Source organism: Hypanus sabinus, chromosome 8, assembly GCF_030144855.1.
Source record: "Hypanus sabinus isolate sHypSab1 chromosome 8, sHypSab1.hap1, whole genome shotgun sequence".
NCBI lineage: Eukaryota > Metazoa > Chordata > Chondrichthyes > Myliobatiformes > Dasyatidae > Hypanus > Hypanus sabinus.
Genome location: NC_082713.1, coordinates 160,181,042 through 160,204,456, shown reverse-complemented (window position 1 = coordinate 160,204,456; position 23,415 = coordinate 160,181,042). Strand labels below are relative to the sequence as shown.

Genomic DNA, 23,415 nt, shown 5'->3' with positions numbered 1-23,415 from the left:
TGTTATCTGTCCAAGATAAGGTGGAAGTTCTGAAAAAAAAACTCGATAGTGGTGTGTCTGTGAAAAGCATATGCAACCTGTATGACGTTGGCTTTCCAGTTTATGATATAAAGACACAAAAAGAAAAGTCTCTCCAGTTCGTAGCTGACAGTGAATTTAAAAAAAACATGTCTGCGTAAGAAAAACAATGAAAGATAGAAGATGTTCAGAACTAGATAAAATTCTCATAAAGTGGTTTAAACTCTGCATCAGCGAAGGCGTCGAACTACCGGGAGAGATGGTGAAGGAGCAAACAAAATTATTCCTTGGAGAATTAGGACTGGATTGTGTGTGGTGAAAAACGGTCAGCAGACAAGCAAGCAGCTGCTGAGTTTGTTGATAAGTTCACTAAGTTTGTTTTTGATCAAAATTTAAGTCCCAATCAGAATAAAACCGCCTTATATTGGCGTTGTACTCCAAGGCGCACACTGACTGCAGAGGATGCAGACTCACCAACGGGTTCTCAAGCATCCAAAGATCCTGTCACTGCAGGAACCCACAGGTGTAAGTTGTTAGACATAGGCAAAAGTTTACGCCCCAGAGCTTTCAAAGTTATGAAGCAGTTATTTACTGTGCCAACAAAAGAGAATGAATAACAACCGAACCAAGAGAAAATCAGCAGACGACTGACATATTGGATTGGTCTGAACATTACTTTGTTCCAGGAACTAGAGCGTACTTTAAAGGTAGGGTGAGGTGATCATCAGGTGGGTTAGAGGTGATAATTTCCGCCTAAACACCTGTGATTCGCAATGTCGGCACTGCACAGCTCCCAATCATTCCGGATTTGTGGTGGTCAACTAGCACCTGGCACACTGCCATCTGGAACACCTTGCACTTGATAGTAAGATCCTTGCAAATCAAGCAGAGCGCTAAGGACACAGGCATGTGGTGCACCTGTACTGTTGGAAATGTTTGCCAATCCAAACTGACTGGAGTCTGCAAGTGAAAAATCCAGGATTCAACTGCACAAGCAGATACTGCTTACTGATTACTTTTGAGGGAATGCTAATACTGAATGCCTCTGTTTGCCATCTCCACCCACTTTGTCCCAACTTTAGCTTGTATTCATGAATTCTTCCTTGTAATTTTTGGTGCAAATCCCCACTTATCAAGATAAGATGCATAGCTTCTTCAGCTGGTAGGGAATGACCATGAAATGGAGGGAGGATTCTCCCTTTCTCCAGCTCTAATTCTAAAGGATACATTGCTTCTTCTTCAGCTTGCAAAGGTTATTTAAAATTCACTCTGGATGGAAACGTGTGTCAACGTGGCAATGTGAAGATCTGAGTAAAAGAAGTAAAATTATCCAGAACAAGGGCTTTTTGAATTTGGTGCTCTCTTTGTCACATTTTTACCTTCATTACAGACCACATAGAAAATAAATACATCATCTGCACACGATAATGAAAATAGGGAATTATTTTCTGCATTCCATCTTAGACAGTTATTCCATTATGTGAATGTATGAGTTTTAGTTTAATGTCCTTTCCTGGTACAAGTTTAATTTTTTTGTTCTGAGTGTCAGCAAATGAGTCTCTGAATAAAGTTAGACCAGGGTATATCCTCCCACAAAAGCACATCTAAATTCTTGTGCATACCACGAGGTCCAGAGCAGACTTGACTCAAATGACTATCACTTGGACATAAGCTTGCTCAAGCACCAATATATGACATATGTTGGTGTTGGGTATACTGAAGATGTGAAGATAGATGTCTTGGATAGGGGAGACACAGGTGGAAATGGAAAACAGAAGCATTCAGTACTATCATTCCCTCAAAAGTAATCAAGAAGCTTCAAGACCTTGGCCTCAACATTTTCTTGTGCAATTGGATCCTTGATATTCTCACTTGCAGACCCCGGTCAGTTCAGGTTGTCGAGAATCTCCATCAGCACAAGTACACCACAAGGCCGTGCACTCAGCCTCTTGTTCTACTTGCTTTATACTTATATCTGAGTGGCTGAGCACAGGTTCAATGCTGCAGTTAAATTTGCTGATGATATTATTGTTGTAGGCTGAATCAAAGGTACTGATGAATCAGCATTTAGGAGAGAGATTAAAAATTTGGCTGAGTGCTGCCACAACACCAACCTCCCACTCAATAATGATCGCCTGGTAATGCTCACATCTACAGTGATGAAATGCTTTGAGAGGTTGGTCATGCCTAGAGTGAATTCCTGCCGCAGCAAGGACATGGACCCAAGTTTGCTGACGATACTAAACTGGGTGGCAGTGTGACATGCGAAGAGGACGTTAGGAAAATACAGGGAGACTTGGATAGGCTGAGTGAGTGGGCAGATACTTGGCAGATGTCATTCAATGTGAATAAATGTGAAGTTATCCACTTTGGAAGCTGGAACAAGAGGGCAGAGTATTGTCTGAACGGTGTCGAGTTAGGTAAGGGAGAAATGCAAAGAGACCTAGGAGTCCTAGTTCACCAGTCAATGAAGGTGAATGAGCAAGTGCAACAGGCAGTGAAGAGGGCAAATGGAATGTTGGCCTTTGTTACAAGGGGAATTGAATACAAGAGCAAGGATGTTCTTTTGCATTTGTACAAGGCCCTGGTGAGACCACACCTGGAATATTGTGTACAGTTTTGGTCTCCAGGTTTAAGGAAGGACATTCTGGCAATTGAGGAAGTGCAGCGTAGATTCACTAGGTTGATTCCTGGGATGGCAGGGCTGTCTTATGCAGAGAGATTGGAGAGATTGGGCTTGTACACGCTGGAATTGAGGAGATTGAGAGGGGATCTGATTGAAACGTTTAAGATAATTAAAGGATTTGATAGGATTGAGGCAGGAAATATGTTCCAGATGTTGGGAGAGTCCAGTACCAGAGGGCATGGATTGAGAATAAGAGGTCAGTTATTTAAAACAGAGTTGAGGAAGAGCTTCTTCTCCCAGAGAGTTGTGGAGGTGTGGAATGCACTGCCTCAGAAGATGGTGGAGGCCAATTCTCTGGATGCTTTCAAGAAGGAGCTGGATAGATATCTGATGGATAGGGGAATCAAGGGTTATGGGGACAAGGCAGGGACTGGGTATTGATAGTGAATGATCAGCCATGATCTCAGAATGGCGGTGCAGACTCGAGGGGCCGAATGGTCTACTTCTGCACCTATTGTCTATTGCATATCCTCACCACCCAGGCCATGCTCTTTTCCATGCTGCTGTCAGCAGGTAAAAGTACAAGTGCCTCAGGACTTACAGCACCAGGTTTAAGAACAGTTAACACCAGTCTCTGGAAAAAAAAGGAGATAACTTCACTCAGTTGCCCAACCATTGAGATATTGCCATAACCGATGATTTGACTTTAAGGACTCTTTATCTTTTTATTTCATGCTTTCCTTTTTTATTGCTACTTATTTATATTCACATTTGCTCAGTTTGTTGTTTATTGATTTTGTTTACAGTTACTGTTCTATAGATATACTGAGCATGCCTGCAGGAAAAAGAATCTCCAGAAGATCATAAGATACAGAAGCAGAATTAGGCCATTTGGCCCATCAAGTCTGCTCTGCCATTCAATCATGGTTGATCCTTTTTTTCCCTCCTCAACCCCATTCCATAGCTTTCTCCCTGTAACCTTTGATGCCATGGCCGATCAGGAACCTATCATTCTCTGCCTTAAATACACCCAATGACCTGGCCTCCACAGCTGCCTGTGGTAACAATTTCCACAAATTAACCACCCTCTGTCTAAAAGAAATTTTTCCGCATCTCTCTTTTAGATGAACACTCCTCCACCCTGAGGTTGTGCCCTCTTAGCCTTGACTCTCCCATCATGGGAAGCATCCTTTCTACATCTTCTCTGTCTAGGCCTTTCAACATTCAAACGGTTTCAATAAGATCCCCCCTCATCCTTCTGAATTCCAGTGAGTACACACCCAGAGCCTTCAAGCGTTCCTTGTATGATCACCCTTTCATTCTCGGAATCATCCTTGTGAGTTCCCTCTGGACCCTGTCCAATGGCAGCACATCTTTTGTTAGAAGAGGAGCCCAGAATTGTTCACAGAACTCAAGCTGAGGTCTCACCAGTGCCTTATAAAGCCTCAGCAGCACATTCTTACTCTTGTATTCAAAGCCTCTTGAAATGAATGCATACATTGCATTTGCATTTCTCACCACTGACTCTGCAAATTACGACATTCTGCATGAGGACTCCCAAGTCCCTTTACATCTCAGATTTTTGGATTTTCTCCCCATTTAGAAAATCATCTGTACATTTATTTCTATTACCAAAGTGTAGGACCATGCATTTTCCAACATTGTATTTCATTTGTCACTTTCTTGCCCATTCTGTTAATGGTCTGCATCCTACCTGTTTCCTCAACACTGCCTGCCCCTCCACCAATCTTTGTATCATCTGCAAACTTGGCAACAAAGTCATCTATTCCATCATCTAAATCATTGATATCCAGCATAAAAAGAAACACTCCCAACACTGGCCTCTCTGGAACACCACTAGTCACTGGCAGCCAACCAGACAAGGACACTTTTATTCCCACTTGCTGCCTCCTACCAAACAGCCAATGTTCTAACATGATAGTAAGTTTTCTGTAAGACCATGGGCTCCTAACTTAGTAAAGAGCCTCATGTGTGGCCCTTGCCAAAGGACTTCTGAAGGTCCAAATATACAACATCCACTACACCCCCTTTATCCATCCTTTTAATCTCCTCAAAGAATTCCAACAAGTTTGTCAGGCAAGGTTTACCCTTAAAGAAACAATCCTTTGAGGAAATTTATTACCTTCTTTTCTCCTTAATGAACAGCTTCGGTCTTGGTAGGGGTTAGACTCTTTTTTCTTTTGTAATAGATCAGTTCAATATAACTATTGATTAACTTATATAAATATGGAGCAATGTAATTGTTATTATGAACAGATATAATGTAACTGTTAGTTTTTTAAATCTTTTCTGACCTTTTATATATACTTTCTTGTACTCTGTATTCTTCAAAGTAGAAACTAATAAAAATATTGGAAAAAGAAACAATCCTGGCTTTGTCCTATCTTGTCCTGTGTCACCAAGTATTCCATCACCTCATCCATAGCAATTGACTCTAATATCTTCCCAACCACTGAGGTCAGGCTGACTAGTCTATAATTTCCTTTCTGCTGCCTTCTGCCTTTCCTAAAGAGTGGAGTGACATTTTCAGTTTCCAGTCCTTTGACACCATGCCAAAGTACAATGATTTTTGAAAGACCATTACTAATGCCTCCACAATCTCGGACACTACCTCTTTCAGAATCCTAAGGAGCAGTTCATCTGGTCTGGGTCCACCAGTGGTACCCCTAGGTCTCTCAGCTTTTTGAGGACCTTCTCCTGTGTAATAGTAACTGCACTCACTTCTCTTCCTTAACACAGCAACATCTGGTACACTGCCAGCGTCTTCCAGTGAGGACTTACGCAAAATACTGCCATTTCCTTGTCCCCGTTATTATTTCTCCGGCCTTATTTCCAGGGTTGTATGCGGTGACGTACGTACACTGATAATAACTTTTACGTTGAACTTTGAACTTTTTTGTCCGCCCTATTGGGTGCGGTCTTTTGTTGATTCTATTATGGTTATTGGATTTACTGAGTATGCCCGCAAGAAAACAGATCTCAGGGTGACATATATGGGCTTTGATAATAAATTTACTTTGAGTTTTGAACTTCGAGGTGGAAAATAGATCCAGACAGCAAAACAATGATTTATTCACCCTTAAGGCGTCTACAGGTTAACGGAGTGTTTTTAAAGGTCCTGACCATTTTCTGCGGAGCACGGTATTTGCGAGTTTTAGCCAGGCGGCAATGACCTCCAACCTTCAGTCATGGCATCGGATTTCCTTGATTAAAGTCAAAACAATCGTCCAATACTCAATAACAAACAAGCGATAGCATCTAGCTCCACGCTAAACTGTAACACACCCAAGTAGGAAATGGTCTGCTGCCAAGTCGGGGACGGGAAGCCAATGCAAGGACGCGCATTTGTTTATCTCTACAGAAGAGGAAAATTGTCCCGATTCGAAGCAATTTTCATCCAGTCGTGAATATTCTGGCGTAATGTACTGAGTGGTTTTATAATACTAACACTAATTACTCGCATTAAGCACAACTCCCCTTAAATCCAAGTTGTTGTACCTTTGGCAAATTTTCGAGCAATTCCCAAGCTGGGTAAAATGGCTCGCCGTTAAAATCCCTTGCCGTAATTCTTAATTCGGTTTTCCAGTCAAGTCATATTTCGATTTTTTTTTTCATCCAAATACTGACCGGTGCTTGGCAGCAATTTCACAACACTATGATTTATCTAATTTGAGCGTGTCCCATTTAATTGATATTGAGCACAAATGGCTTACGTGTCATTCAGAAGAACGTTTACGTGCAATTGCCAAAAGTGACAGGATGTGACATACTTCGAGAAAGGTTTCCTGAAAACTCCTTCTAAATCATCCTGGGAAGTGCTTCGCTTTTGAATTAATTTCGAATCCTTCCTGTATTTTGTTAATGCAACGTCCTGATCGCGATGAATTGTATTACCTGCGCTGCGAATCCCGACGTGAAATGTACCTGCCGCAATATTCCAGCTCGTGGAATGTGCCATGGGAATGGGGGGGGATGTGGACGTATTACTTCCATCAGGAGGATGCATCAGCACCTTAGAGTTTACCTAATAAAGTCATGCTAAAATGCAACTTTTATTATAGCAGCAAACATGTAGTTTGGTTCGGGAGAGGGATTGGGTAGGGGATAAATGGAGCGTTTTAAGTTGCTGCCTCCCCAGTAACAGATTGGAGGGGACCCGGAATTAGCTCCCGTCTTACCTGCTCTTCGCTTCTGGTCACCACTTCGACAAGTTGCGGTGATCCTTCTGAGAGCGCCGAAGAATGGCGGCTCTTGGCAGCGTCCCGCAGCGGGATTTTTCCGAATTCGACGTCTTCAATGGGAACTTTTTTGAAGGAGAGGGGGACTCCTTCGTGAACTCCCTTGGAAGTAACTTCCAGGGATGGACGCCGAATGTCGGCTCCTCGGCAGCAATCCGAGGCCCTTTGCATTTAATGGACAGCGAGAACGTCTTCCTACCGTCCGCTGGAGCCCCGGTCCAGCATTGGACAAGGGGGGTGGCCCCCACGGAGAAAACGCTGGGATCTCACACCGATCAAGGAGGCAGAGACAGCCAATCTGGAATGGTTTGCCGGAGACCATCTTCCATCGTGGACGGTCTGCTGACGGAACTCTATGACAACTACACATACGGCGGCAGGAGCTTTGACAGTGTGGATAGTTCAACGGAGGCCTCCAGTTCCGATGCTTTTCTGGGAAGGAGTAATTCCGGATCTGCTTTCCTGCAGGAGTTTCAGGAACAGTACACGACTAAACACCAGATGCAATACTTGGCACAAAAAGGTATGTCCTTAAACTTTTTTTCTCTGATATCAGTCGACACTGCCTATACGATAAACCTGCGATTATCTTAACGCATCCATTTGTGTTTGGAGCTAATTAATTAGAATCTTGTATTTACGCCCACTTCAAGCCCCTGGGGAGCAAAGCTGTTGATCGAACGATGGTGCCAGTCTATAAATTATTGTAATGGAATAAAAAAAAACAGAAAATGCTGGAAATTCTCAACGTGAGATGGCATCTGTGGAAGGAGATTAAGAATTGAATATTTACGGTGTTTTTTTTTGCTTCGTTGTAATAGGATTTCATAACCCGGAAAAAAAATCGTGGGAATTTGTAAATGTGATAGAAAAGCGTAGGGGTCAATTGATGATCTGTACCACTTGCAGAAGGCGGAGAGAGGACATCATGCCTTGAAGCGTTTGTCTTTATTTCCCGATTAATGGGTTAATAATGGACGGCATCCCCGGGGTCACCGAAGCTCATTGTAGCCGAAAATACTAACTACAAAGTTTGCATTAATTTGATTTTCACTACAAGTGACGAGCAAACACTGAGGACGACTTGCCTGCGTTAGCAAGTTCCTCTGCCGTAAATTGCACATGCGCGGCCGGTCGAGCATTCCGGGGTCAGGAACTGAACGAAAAGTGATTTTAATGTAATGAAATATCACGGATCGACGCTGAACTCAATATACAGCGCCTTCGATCTTCGATAAGTGACCACAAGGAGGAACCAGGCGTGAGAAAGTGAGTGGTCTGAGCAGTAATTAAACCTGACTGATTCTGAGAGGATGTAGGAACTCCACAGCTCAAACCCATAAGTTGTAAACTCTGCTCAACTGGATTTTTCACTTGCTGCATCTTTCTACTTTATAAAACAATGAAATATTACATTTCAGACTGTTTGGCACTCTCCCGAGCCCTCAAGAACGTACCGTTCCAAAATGTCAACTGTTCATTCCTCCCCATAGCCTGCGGCCTGACTTGCTGAATTTGTCCAGAATTCTGTGCTTATTCCACTTCATTATTCATCAAGACCATCTCCCCTGCTGCCTGAAAAATGCTTTGGGTCTCCTGAAAGCAATTTGGAAGTTGCTATTTAAATGCAACTCTTTTTCCTTCAACATTCCAGTCGTGTGGATGGAGGCTACCACAATGAAGTGGGGGATATTTGATGACTTGAAAGGAGGATCTATTTATTAGATATAGCAGAAAGTATTGAAATGAAGTGCGCACAAGAACATTAATGGAATCCAAAATTCCAACCGTACATAATTATTTTTAAGTAGAATTCTATATTATTTATCATGGTTTCATGCGTAGCAGCACTTAAATTTAGTGCCATTGCTGTTCCATATTATAATGCCTATTTCTGTTAACAGATTTAGAAGAACTGAAACGAATTGTAGAAGAGCTAAAGTACAGAATTGCGGTGCAGTCTGCCAAGCTGGTCCGTCAGCTAAGGAGAAAGGACACCCTTTCACATAAACTGCAAAAAAACAGTGATATTGTGACAGCATGTTTGCAAGCAGTTTCACAGAAAAGGCGTAAGTATGTTTGAAGTAAGGCACCTTTTATTGCCTCTTTTTGTATGTTATAATATTTGCATTATAGAGCACCTTATCATCTGGGTTTTAAACTCTGTACATGATATAGTTGTTCTTGGACTGGCATCATTTGCTAAGAAGGCAAATATGTGCTTAGTTTGACATTGGCTTTTCCATTTACTATTGCATGTAGGGTCAGGATGTTACCCCAACATTATATGGCTTTGTGTAATCCATCTACAGACTGGATCCAGGTTGAATAAATTGGTCAAAAGTGTTTTTAATGAATGCTTAAATTTAAAAACATAAAGATCATGTTTGTCTTTTGATAATTTAAAATTCTAGGGATATATGTGGTGTGTATTTATTTAAGATGTAACCTTTATTAAATGGACCAGAAAATTAACCGGTAGTGCATTAGTACCAACAATTATGTGGTGGGGGTGGGGGAGAATCAAATCCACCCCGACTTAGCATTTTTACTGCAATAAAATGGAAGTGTCACAAATGGGAAGAGTGCTTGGCAATTGCACTTTTCAGCACCAACTTTGAACAATCTTAAGTACTTGTGCTTTCTGAACTCAATTCAATCAAGTGCCTTTCAATGTGTTACGTTCAAGAAGTGTTCATTTTGAAGCCTCTCTTATGTTGCTTACACTAACATAAGAATTTTTGAAAGCATTACAATTTGTAGCAACAAATAGGGAACATAAAACTTTGCTGTCAAATGAGTGTTAAGAAACCTGGTGATCTCCTTCAGCAGCAGAATTGCTGAAAGAATTTAAACCTTCTCCTTTCCCTCTACAGAAATATCCAGGTAGAAATTGCTATACCTCGATATTTCTATAGAGGGAAAGGAGAGGGTTAGATTAAATTAGATTAACCCTGTCATTTAATTGTGGTGTTGAGTCATTTCTTCTAGCTATAGCACTCTACTCCTACTCTGATTGTACTTTGAACTTTAAAACATGAGGCAAGGGATTCCGGGGAAATGGTTAATTACATCAGAATCAATGAAATATAAGCAGAGGTAGACTATTCAGTTCCAGATTGGACTATTACCTTTTCCAAAGTATATCTGTAGTATCTTACTTTCAATACTTTTATAAGCCAGCATTCTATCTTGTTGAACAATGAATAATTTGAAAAATTTTAAGTCTCTAGCCTAAACTTTGAGGAGTGAAAAATCTTCAAATTGTTATCTGTATCAAATACATGGTTATCAGTCTTAGATTTTTTTGCAAAACACCTCAGTTTTAATATATTCTGCACTCAGTCACTATATTACTAAATTCAGTCTTCTAACATCTGTTGTCCTAACACATATGACCGTTCATGAAACAGAAGCAGGCTAGTTTTAAGAAACCAGAGCAAGCTGAAATAATACTGAATTACCAAGCAGCAATTGAGACTGGAAGATTAAATACTGATAAACCCTTATAAAGAAGAAAGTAATGTTTTGATAAGGTACTTAAGAATACTTCTTTACTTACTGCCCATTATGCCACCGGCATTTAGGGCAACAATGAAGGTCCTCCACGGTTGTATAGAAGGATTCTTCATGGCTGTTTCTGTAACAAATTTGTTTTCCCAGTCAGGGTTGTTAGCCTTGAGCTGAACCCCAGAACCTGGAGTTCACTCCAGGTGGAACATTCTTAAACTAACCTTAAACTTTAACACTCTTAAACTAACCCTAACCCTTTGACCTGTTTGGCATGAGTGGCCCTACCAAGAGCCAAAGCACAAAGTCCTGACTCCAGCCAACTTAGCTGTCTGGGTCATTGAGGCATGCAAGCCTCCAAACCACGACAAGGATGTGGACTTAAGAATTAATGGTTTAAAATAAATACCAGCTGTATCAAACTTAAAAAGACTATTGATGTCTCATATTCATTCATCATAAACAATAAAGCATCAGAAGCTTCACACTGATTCAAGATAATACTTGGTAGAAATAGTGATTCAAAATAATGTGAAGTGTACATATCATGTTTTAGGTTGGGAAATACATGTAGGAAGTATGTCGTAAGTTAATATTTAATTGTCTGTTTTGTCAACACGCAGCATGGCTGTGCTCTGTGATAAGGTAAATATAATGGATTTATGTTGCATTCACACTAAAAGCATGCTGGTCTGATTCTCTTTATGGCCTACTGTTAGTTGATTACTTTAGTCTTGGTATTGAATGGTTTTTAGTTTATGTGCATGTATTAATATGCTTGCTTATTAATCTTACACGCTATCCTGCTGAATATTTGCTTAGTGATACAGCACAGAATAGGCCCTTTCTGCTCTTCAACCCCCACTGCCCGGCAACCCCCTGGCAGCCCAATTTAACCCTAATCATGGGACAATTTACAATGACCAGTTAACCCACCAGCCGGCACATTGGACCGTGGAAGGAAACCAGAGCGTCTGGAGAAAACCCACGCGTTCCACGAGGAGGACATTCAGAGACTTCTTACAGATGCCAGGATTGAACTCAGAGCTCCAATCCTCTGAGCTCTGAGCATTGCGCTAACCACTGTCCTGCCGTGGTGCACCAATATGGTATTTATTTATTTACTTATTGAGGTACAGTACAGAATAGGCCTTTCAGTTCATGTCATCCAGCAATCTAACCCTAGCCTAGTCACAGGACAATTTACAATGATCAATTAACCTACCAACCAGCACGGCTTTGGACTGTGGGATGAAACCGGAGCACCCAGAGGAAACAATGCGGTCACGAGAACGTACAAGCTCCCTACAGACAGTGGCGGGAATTGAACCTGGGTCATCTGTACTATAAAACGATGTGCTAACCACTACACTACCGTGTGTGTAGATACTTTTAAGTACTTGAGAAACAAATACTTAATAAGGGATTGCTTGCATATTTCAGCATGAACAAATATTACCAAACAGCACTTTAAATGAAACCTGCTTCATGCATCAAGTTAGTTCCTTGAATGCTTTACATGTAGACTTGAGACCTTTAATTGCTTTAAACTCTTGTGCTTCTTTCTGGGTCTTATGATGTTCTACTGTCATTCCTTATTATGACACATACTGTATATTGTAACTGGGTCCTCCTGGTCAAAATATGCAAGGCATGTTGCATAATCATGCTTGGACACACGAGATAGATTATTTAATGACTTGTTTCATGAGAAAAATTGCTGCTATGATATATCATTTAATTAAAAATACACTACAAATAGTAATAAAGTGTTTTCACAGATTCCAGTGCCTATCTCTTTAAGGGAAAAAATGTTCAGTTATTCATGGTGTTAAAAGCAGAAAGCCAGCTATGTAAGTACTCAAGTATAGTCACCAGACTGGAATAGGTGGAGTCAACCTTATCAGATTTTTTTTTAGTATCACTGTTGGTTCCCAATGAACATAAAGTAAGCTTTGTTCTGTATTGACAAGGAGGTATTATCTGATCTGCATTTTATTTTATAGAATATTTTCTTACAACTCATCTAATACTTTTTTATTCGATTTGAGTAAATTGTACTTGTCTAAATAAACACATTCAATTGGTTACAATTGGTTCGGCAGAAGTTAATTACTTTTACTTCCTGGTGTGAGGAAGGAATATCAAAGTATAACGCCAGTAGTACAAGGAGGACTTAGGAATCTACTTGCTAAAATGTGTTTACCTCAATGAAAACCATTTAGTATCTAATTAGTAACGTGCAAGTATTAAACAAAATTTTTGTATTTTCCATGCATCAAGTTTCAACTTAAACATTTTAAACATATGTTTTGATAAAGTATTTAGTATGAATCAGGATATTGAAAATAACTATTAATGTTTGACTTACTATAATCATTGGTTTGAACTAAATATACTATTCTGACTGTCTTCACACAGTTACAGATGCTGTTGAGGGGTAGTATTGTAGTTGACTTGATTTGAGCAGGTTCTTGATTGAAAAAAAATTCTTACCAGCACATCATGATTGAAAGAAAAGGACTGGAATTGAGCAGATGACAAGGGGTCTTTGAAACATAATAACTACACCTGAAAAATAATAAAAAATACTGACTCCATAACTTTGCATTTGCCAAACATCCAGATTTTTAGATGTGAAGAAATAAGAGGGATACAAAGATTTTTTCCAATTATTCCTAACCAGATTTGTTAAATTATGGCAAATAATTATGTGATAAATTCTGTTGTTGAAGTAATAAATTATTATTAGGGGTTGTCTAAAAGTGGCATATGGGTTCTAAGGTGTATTAGTAAACAAAATCCTAATTTGGCTTTATGTCAGAAGGCAGAAGGCAGTGGCTGACTTTGTGAAATAGGTGATGACAAAATAAACACCCATTTTATATCCATCCAGAGTTTTTGTACTGTCAGCAATTGGTCAGCCTGCAATTACACTCAATGACTTCCTGATCAGAGTGATATAGTTTTATTCATATTATGAGATCCCTGTCACAATTTATATACAAATGAGTCTGCTGAATGATTTCATAAAGAAGTTCTAAGTAAATTTATTATCAAAGTACATATATGTCACCACATACAACCCTGACATTCATTTTCTTGTCGGCAAATACAATAAATCCATAGAACAATTACCACAACAGAATCAATGAAAGACCACGCCACTTGGGTGTTCAACCAGTGTGCACAAGACCAACTATGCAATACCACAAGACAGAAATGATAATAAATAAATAAGCAATAAATATCAAGAACATGAGATAAAGAGTCCTTGAAAGCGAGTCCATAGGTTGAGGGAACACTTCAATGATGGGGCAAGTGAAATTGAGTTTGGTTCTAGAGCCTGATGTTTGAGGCTGAGCCATGAAATCTGCAATCTGCTGAAGACCAGATCAGAGGCATTCAAGTCTGGTCACCAAGAAAGTCACATGAGGTCCAGATATTGATACCCAGAAAGCTATCCCTACTGGGGCCTAAAAAGAATGTGGAGACGTGCCTTGAAAATGATTGTCTAGTAGTACTTATATCAATGGTGTCTTGAGAGGTTGATTGCGAAGCATATCAATTCCTGCCTGAGAAGTGACCTGGATCTGCTCCAGTTTGTCTAACAGAGCAGCAGGTCGACAGCAGATGCAATTTCTTTAGCTCTTTTCTCAACACCGGAACATCTAGACAGTAAAGATGCATACATCAGATGCTCTGATCGACAACTCAGCATTCAATACCATCTTCCTGTCAAAATTAATTGATAAGCTCCAAGATCTTGACCTCAATGACTCCTTGTGCAATTGGATCCTTGATTTCCTCACTTCCAGACCCCAGTCAGTTCAGATTGCCAACAACACCTCCTCTGTGATCTCCATCTGCACAAGTGCACCACAAGGCTGTGTGCTTAGATCCCTGCTCTACTCGCTTTACACTTATGACTGTGTAGCTAAGCACAGCTCCAATGTCATATTCAAATTTGCCAACAATGCCACTGTCCTTGGCCGAATCAAAGGTGGTGATGAATTGGCATACAGGAGGGAGATTGAAAATCTGACTTGAGTGGTGTCACAACACCAACCTCTTGCTCAACGTCAGCAAGACCAAAGAGCTGATTATTGACTTAAGGAGAAGGAAACCAGAGGTCCATGAGCCAGTCCACATCAGAGGATCAGTGGCAGAGAGGGTCAGCAACTTTAATTTCCTCAGTGTTATTATTTCAGAGGACTTATCCTGGCAGTGCACTTACAAGGAGAACATGGCAACATCTCTACTTCCTTATGAGTTTGCAGAGATTTGGCTTGACATGTATAACTTAATAAATCTCTATAGATATGTGGTGAAGAGTATATTGACTGGCTGCATCACAGTCTGGTAAGGAAACGTCAATGGCCTTGAATGGAAAATCCTACAAAATGTAATGGATTACAGGTAAAGGCCTCCCCTCCATTAAGGACATCTACATGAAACACTGTCACAGGAAAGCAGCATCCATCATCAGGAGACCCCCCCATCTCCCAGGTCATGCTCTCTTCTCATTGCTGCCAATAGGAAGGAGGTATAGGAGTCTCAGCTGATTGTATGATTATAGGTGTGAAATCACACAGAGGGCACAGTGAAACACAGGCTGCAAAGTTCTGTCCCTCAAGGACATTGGTGAGCTAAATGAGTTTTGCCACCATCTGTGATTAATAGCAATCATGTGAGTTTTGTGAGAATGTGGATGAAATCAGCAAATGTCTTTAGGTCAGTGAAATGAAATATCTGGGATTACTCTTGGTTTAACCTTCCACACCCTTTCTATCTGCTCTTTCAAGTCCTGGTATTTCTCTAGCTTCTCATATTCTTTCTTCCTGATGTTGCTGTCATTTGGGATTGCCACATCTATTACTATTGTCTTCTTCTCTTCCTTGTCTAGTATTATTATGTCTGGTTGGTTGGCCAGTACCTGCTCATCAGTCTGTATTTGGAACTCCCACAGGATCTTAGCGCTGTCCTTCTCCACTACCTTCTCGGGTGTTTCCCATTTGGACTTGGGTGAGTGGAGATTCCCGCAACCTGATGGTGCTTTTCAGTATATGCTGTCGCTGCCTGCATCTTGCACCCTGCTGGTACGTGCTGGATAGTTTCAGTGGTTTCCTTGCACAGTCTGCATCTTGGGTCTTGTCTGGTGTGATAGACCCCTGCTTCTATTGCTCCTGTACTCAGCGCCTGTTCTTGTGCAGTCATGAGCAGCATCTCTGTGCTGTCCCTCTGCCCTGTCATTTCCAGCCATTGGTAGGGCTTTCTTATGTCACCCACCTCTGATGTCCTCTAACAAACCATAAGTGGACGAGACTGGAAAGCACAGAATTAATGGAATGCTACTTCAACAGTAACCCTCATGAAAGAGGATACACCCAGAGCTTGTGCGGACTCTGACAACAATGAAGACCGTTGTCCACATTCACCAAAAACAACTGGTTACCAATTGGTTAAACATTGTCGACAGAGGATTGCTATCACATCTTGAATTGGAGGACATGCAGTCATGATGCACCACAGCAACATCACCACAGAACTGAGCTGATCAGGGAACACGAGCTCAAACTCCATCTCCATAGCTCACAGATGGCACAAAGGTAATAACCTTGTGCATGCAAAATGCAAGTTCAAAACTCTGCTGGGGGCATATCTTTGCTGGCTGTTGCAGTCAGATCACGGCTTTGTCAATCAGCAAACTAGCTTCCCCAGACTTAGAGTTAAAATTCCATCAGGCAGCATGCTTGAAGCAGCCAATGAAACCTACTCACAATTGCAACCTTCAACATGCCTGAGACCAATAACGAGATATATTCATCAGCAGCATCAGCCCTAGAAATACTGATCTACAAAATGGGAAACAGTGGAGAATACTGTCATACACCACCCCTCCACCCCGCCAGAGACAATGATCGGAAGTCAAGGTGAAATATATAACTCTCTCACTAAATAGTTTAATGCAATTTGTATTTAGGCCAGTGAAATCACATATCTAACCTTTATTAGTAACAAGTGACAAGTAATTTTCATTTGAAGCTTTAATGTCATTAGATTTTAATTGAGACACATTTTTGATATAAAGATTTATAATGACAGCAGACAATATCCAGTATGCAAAATGAGAAAAATAATCAATTTACATTGTTTTAAAGTCAGTTAATGTTTTCAGACATTTTCATTTCTGTTTTATAATTATAAAACCTGTTTCAACAAAGAACAAATGGGGATGAAGTTAATGCATGCTTTCCAAGAATATGTCAAATAACTTAAGCACTTTATTGCTTTTCATGTCAATAACTGCAAAATACAATACACTTTGACATGGTCTGAACATTTCCATAATTTGTGTTAATTTTCTAATGCATTGCAGATGATGTTCAATATTTACTGTTGTATGAGTTTCATCTGTTTTTGTCATGTGTTTCATTATGAAAAAGTCTATGAAATTGTAAAATGTTGATCATTTTTAAAGAAGTTAATTTTATTAGAATATTGGTTCACAGGTGATTTGTTGTATGTATTGTTACATAGAGTACTCATAAAGAGAAAGCCATCTCAGGTTTGTAAATAAATGCAGGAACAAGTTTTCAAGAAGGTTTATGTGTTTGTAGCAAAATTGGAGGTTAGTCTGTTTACAGAATTGGGATTGGCCATTTCATTTTGAGTAATGAAGGTGTGGAAAAAGGGCCAAACAGATGCCAGCCTACAAATTGTCTAGCAGGTTAATGTTGACATGCACAATGCAGTAAAATTAGAAAACCTCTTACTGAATGTGATTGTCTACTTATTGCTTTGTTCATAGCATTGTTTCTGGACTCTATGTATGAGACATCCAAGCACTGAGGTGACCTGACTTACACATTGACATCCAACATAGGCGGCAACTCATGCAGAAGCAGGTCTTCACAATTAATTTGAGATCTCCTTCAGTGATACTAGGAGAACTTGGCTGAGCAGACCTTACAGTCTCTAATTAAAAAGTTACACGAGGAGATACTGAAAGCGGGGATCTATCAGCATGATTAGTAGGTTTGCAGGATTGAAACCAAAATTGGTGATGTGATGGACAGTGTCTAGGGTTGCAACAGAATCTAGATCAACTGGCAAAGAGGGCAAAGAAATAGCAAATGGAATTTAATTCAGAGTTGAATGGTTTGGGAAGGTAAGCAAGCACAGTAAATAGTGGATTTCTGTGAAGGTTTTAGAATAGAGCACCAGCACGTACTGCAGTTCCCTGAAAGTTTTCACACAATTATGTAGGGTGCTCAGAGCATTGAGTACAAGAGATAGGATGTTATGGTACCGTTGTGCAAGACGTTGGTGAATGCATTCGGAATATTGTGAGCAGTTCTGGTCGCTGTGCAATAGAACAGGGGTTTCCAACCGTTAACTGAGGGGTCTGTGGACCCCAGCGTGGGAATTCTTGCTATAGAGGAATGTGATTAGGTGAATGAAAATGCAGGAAAGATTCTCATGAATTTTGCCAAGACTGGAGGGGGTTTATTTATAAGGAGGGAGTGTTTAGGCTGAAACTCTTTGCCCTGGAGTCAAGAAGACTAAGGAGTAGCCTTATAGAGAATTATAAAATCATGATGGGTGTATGGTCAGTCTTTTTTTCTCACCTAGAACTAAAGCGAATGGGTATAAAATGAGAGGGTAAGATTTAAAAGGAGACCTGAGTGGCAAGTTTATCAACGGAGGATCAGTGTATGGAATAAACTGCCAAAGGAAGTGGCTGAGGCAGGAACACTTACAACATTTACAATGTGGGCAGTTAAATGGATCAGCATCATCATGCGCCATATCGTATTACGTAGGCAATCATGGTCCATGACCATGATTGTTCTTGGCAAATTTGTCTACAGAAATGTTTTGCCATTGTCTCCTTCAGGGCAGTGTCTTTACAAGACAGGTCACCCCAGCCATTATCAATACTCTTCAGAGAGTGTCTGTCTGCCTGGCGTCAGAGGTTGCATAACCAAGACTTGTGGTATGCATCAACTGCTCATTAGGCCATCCGTCACATGCTCCATGGCTTCACATGACCCTGATCCGGGAGAAGGGTGAGGGGACTAAGCAGGTGCTACACCTTGCCCAATGGTGACCTGAAGGCTAGTGGAGGGAAGGAGCACCTTACACCTCCTTTGGTAGCTACATATCTTCACCCCAACATCCAAAGATAAATTGATAGGAAAGGTTTAGAAGGAAATGGGCCAAGGAAAAACACAGAAAATGCTGGAGGAACTCAGCAGGTCAGGTGGCATCTACGGAGAAGAATGAACTGTTGATGGCTCAGGCTGAGACCCTTCATCAGGATGGGATGTCAAATAAGACAAGCTTGTTCAGCAGGGAAGAATTGGGCTGAAGACCCTTTTTCTAGGCAGCATAATTCTGTGACTGTGTACCTGTTGTACCTGGGTGGAAGTAGGTTCAGAATGGGGGAACAATCTCCTATCACCCCCTCCCCCACCAATCAGGCAGAAGATATAAAAGCCTGAAAGCATGTACCACCAGACACAAGGACCGCTTCTAACCTGCTGTCTTAAGGCTCTCAAACAGTCCCCTTGAAAAATAAGATGGGCTCGTAACCTCACAGTCTGCATCACTGCAGACTTGCATCTGATCATCTACCTGCATTTCACTTTCTCTGCAAAAGCAACACTTTATTCTGCATTCTGATATTGCTCTTTGGTACTGATTCAATCTACTGAGAAGATGAAATGATCTGGCAAGATCTTCGTTGCACCTTGGTCCATGTGACAATGATAAACCAATTTACACCTTGGAGCACGTTTGGTATTCAAGGCCTGTGCTATTGCACACAACCCCTTCGGCAGTAGGATTCTGCAGAACCCAGCCATCACATCATCAACTTAACACCTCTCTGTGCAGATGATTCTCCAGGTCACTGTGTGTTTTTTCACGGAGGAGGAAGGAAAAACCCTGGATACTTTGAAATAGCCATTGAAACTCTAGAAGAAGCCAGTGCTTTTTGAACCGGGGAACTATGATTCTGTCGGGCTTAGATGTTCCCCGTACGCCGCAAAAAGGATTATCTGCCTTTTTGATTGAAGAGAATCTAGGTTTAAATCTGTTTATATCTTGGTTAGGCATTGAGCAATAGGGTTACAACAGAATCTAGATCAAATGGGAAAGAGGGCAAAAGAATAGCAAGCGGAATTTAATTCAGGCTCAATTGATTTTGGGAATTCAACAATATTGTCATCAGGGAAGTCCTGGATTTGCTTGGATTGATAAATAGAATGTACCACCAGATGAGGAAACCACCCAAAAAAGGAGTCAATTACTTTTCATTCCCAAATAAGTAGTTAATTAATGATCCAAATTTGAAGCATATCATTTTGTCTTTAAGGAAAATTCATGGGTAATACCAATGTAGCATTATTTTCTCAGTCATGATATGCTACCACTGATGATCAAATTGGATTATAATTCAGAATCTTGTGTTTTTGAATCTACAGTACAGGTAGCAGTTTGATAGTTCAAATTCACTTGTGCTGACAGTAGATTAAGTGTAAACCAAATTTAACATGAAGGGTTAATAAAGGATGTCACTATGGAAACAGGAGGAAAGAAGTATTCTGAAATAATCAGAGAACCTTAAAGAAATCTCTTTAATCTTATAATTAGGCATTATAAACAGTGCTGAAGAGGCAACCTTTGAAAACCCATAAGACTCAGATAAGACCTTAAGACATAGGAGTAGAAAAGGGCCATTCAGCCCATCTAGTTTCTCTGTCATTTCATCAAGGCTGATTTACTATCCCTCTCAAACTCCATTCTACTGCCTTCCTTCTATGAGCTTTGGCATCCTAACTAATCAAAAAACTATCAACTTCCACTTTAAATATTCATAACGACTTTGCCTTCACAGCAGTCTCGGCAAAGAATTCCACAGATTCATCATCCTTTGTTGAAAGAAATTATTCCTCTTCTCTTTTCTGAAGGAATGTTCTTGCATTCTGAGGCTGTGCCCTCTGTTCCTAGACTCCCCTGATATAGGAAAGGTCCTTTCCATGTCCATTCTACCTAGGCTTTTCAGTATTTAAAATTTAGATGTGGGGCACAGAGAAATGAATACTGAACCTGTGACCAAGTGATGGAACATTGTAGCATTGTTCCCCACTTGGCAACGGAAATTAGTTCTTTAAGTAGGAAGGCCGCACTCAGCGTTTGCTCTGCACCACCCTGTAATTCAGCGCTTCAATACCTCTGCAGTACATGATGTCCAATCTCAGTTTACAGCAACTATTGTTGTACCTGTGCATGGACCAACCCTGTACTGTTTCACACCCACATCGCTCTGGCATCAGAAGTGTCTTCCTATGCTGAAGGGGCACTCTGAGCTGAAGTCCAGCTGACCGCATTCTCACCTCTCACTCAGAAACCCCTGGGTTCACGTTCCACTCCACAGGCTCTCTGAGATTCTTTTACTTTCCATGTCTCTCAATGTCCAATTCACGCCAGCCTCCTTGAATAAACTTTTCAGGCTTGTGCCATCACTTCCTGTGGCCTGAATTCCTCAGTAGACGTATTCCTATCTTAAAGATGCCTTTGAAATGCTAATTGGTTCCGTTGTTCATCTGACTGCATTATCTGTATCATTATCCCATATGTACAAAATTAATAACATCTTTGCAATTGGAAAGACACCAGTAGTATGATTTATAATACGATCACAACTCTGAATCTCTCAGTGAGAAAGAATTTGATGTAAAATTGTTGGGGAATGTGATTTATTAACAAAAGTCCTTGGCATTTTGGTGCAATTGTGACCCTTTTTCAAGTTTCTTATACTATACATCATATATAATTATTGTATTACATATAATGTATAGTATAAATATAATAGTATACATGCATTTATTGCGCAAAGTCTTAAGCACATATATACAGCTAGGGTACTGGTTTGTCAATGTGGAGTGGAGACTGAATTTGTAAATCTGGCGGGAGCAAGGAATGTTGGGGATTGTGAGGGTGGAGTGCCACGGGAGGGATGTGGGGCAGGTGGCAGAGAAGGATGGTGGGGTAGGAGGTTGTGCAGGTGCAGACACACTCAGCATGAGACACCAGGCAAGGTCATTTGATTCCAAACAACTGGTTTCTTGATCATTACAGAATGCCTCTCTGGTGCCTCCTGTTCCTTCTCCTTTTCCCAACCACGATTCTTCTCTTTCTGCCCCCCTCTCACTCTCAGTCCACAATAGAGACCCGTATCAGAATCAGTTTTATCATCACTCGCATGTGTCATGATTTTTTTTTGTGGCAGCAGTACAGTGCAATACATAAAATTACTTGAGTACTGAGCAAAAGTCTTAGGCACTCTAGCTATCCAGTATATACTGTAAATGTGCCTCAGACTTGTATGTATGTATATTCTGGATCATTGGGATCTCATCTGTGGAAGGTATGACCTGTATAAAAGGAGGGTTATACCTGAACCCAAGGGGGATCAATATCTTTGTGGTTAGGTTTGCTAGGACTGTGAGGGATGGTTTAAGCTAATTTGGCAGGGGGATGGGAACAACCAGATGCAGTGTGTAGTGAGATTGTGAAGAAGGACAGGCAGATTATAGGGCAAAATTGCAGTCTGTGGGATGAGTTAAAGTGTAATAGGGAGCCAAAATCAAAAAGACGAATACGGGACTGACAGTATTACATCTGAATGCACACAGTACTTGGAATAAGGCAGATGATCTATTAGCACAGGTAGAGAATGGCAGATGTGATATTGTGGCTGAAAGAAGATCATAGTTGGGAGCTTAACCTCTCAGGGTACCAAAAAGACAGGCAGGTAGGCAGAGGGGGTGGGGTGGCTCTGTTGGTAAAGGTAAAACAAAATCCTTAGAAAGAGGTGACATAGGTCGGTAGGTGCTAAATCCTTATAGGTAGAGTTAAGAAACTGCAAGAATAAAAAGACCCTGATGTGAGTTATATACAGGCCTCCAGCAGTAACCAGAGTGTGGACTATAAATTTTAACAGGAGGTAGAAAAGACATATGAAAAGGGCATGGTATGAAAATCATGGGAGATTTCAGGTAAGTTGGGAAAATCGGGAGGGAATTTGTAGAATGCCTATGAGATGGCGTGTTAGAGCAGCTTGTGATTGAGCTCACTGGGGGAAGGGCAGTTCTGGACTGGGTGTTTTGTAATAGAACATAGAAGTCTACAGCATATTACAGGCCCTTCAGCCCACAATGTTAGCTGCCTTGAATTTCCCTACTGCATAGCCCTCTATTTTCTAAGCTCCATGTACCTATCTAAGAGTCTCTTAAAAGACTCTATTGTATCCGCCTCTACCACCATTGCCAGCAGTGCATATTCCATGCACCCAACACTCTCTGTGTGAAAAGCTTACCTCTGACATCCCCTTGGTACCTATTTCCAAACATCTTAAAACTATGCCCCCTTGTGTCAGCCATTTCAGCCCTGGGAAAAAGCCTCTGGCTATCCACACGATCAATGCCTCTCATCATCTTGTACACCTCTATCAGGTCACCTCTCATCCTCCGTCAGTCCTAGGAAAGAAGACCAATTTCACTCAATCTATTCTCATAAGGCATGCTCTCCAATCCAAGCAACACCTTTGTAAATCTCCTCTGTACCCTCTCTATAGTATCCACATCATAATGAGGAGACCAGAACTGAACATAGTACTCCCAAGTGGGGTGTAACTAAGGTCTTGTATAGCTGTAACAACTCAGATTTGAATAGAGGGCTTAAGATAAAGGAACACTTAGGATACAGTATTCAAAATATAATAGAATTCACCTTGCAGTTTGAGAAGGCAAAGCTGAGATTGGATGTATCAGTATTACAGTTCAGTAAAGGAGTTACGGAGGCATGAGAGAGGAGCTGGCCAAAGTCGATTGGAAGGAGACATGGGCACAGATGACGGCAGAACAGTAATGCCTGGTGTTTCTGGGGGAAATTCAGAAGGTGCAGGAAAGATGCATCCCAAAAATAAAAGAA

General features: G+C 40.8%; 1 protein-coding gene across 1 annotated transcript in view; it reads left to right on the top strand.

Annotated features, from left to right (window-relative positions):
* The first annotated feature begins 6,788 nt into the window (after positions 1-6,788).
* LOC132398658 (TBC1 domain family member 30-like) overlaps positions 6,789-23,415 on the top strand; it is a 70,162-nt gene continuing 53,535 nt past the window's right edge. Inside the window, exons 1-2 of the mRNA XM_059978383.1 lie at positions 6,789-7,426; positions 8,808-8,972. Coding sequence (XP_059834366.1) covers positions 6,907-7,426; positions 8,808-8,972 — 685 coding nt within the window. The 5' untranslated portion in view covers positions 6,789-6,906. The remainder of the gene's footprint in view (positions 7,427-8,807; positions 8,973-23,415) is intronic.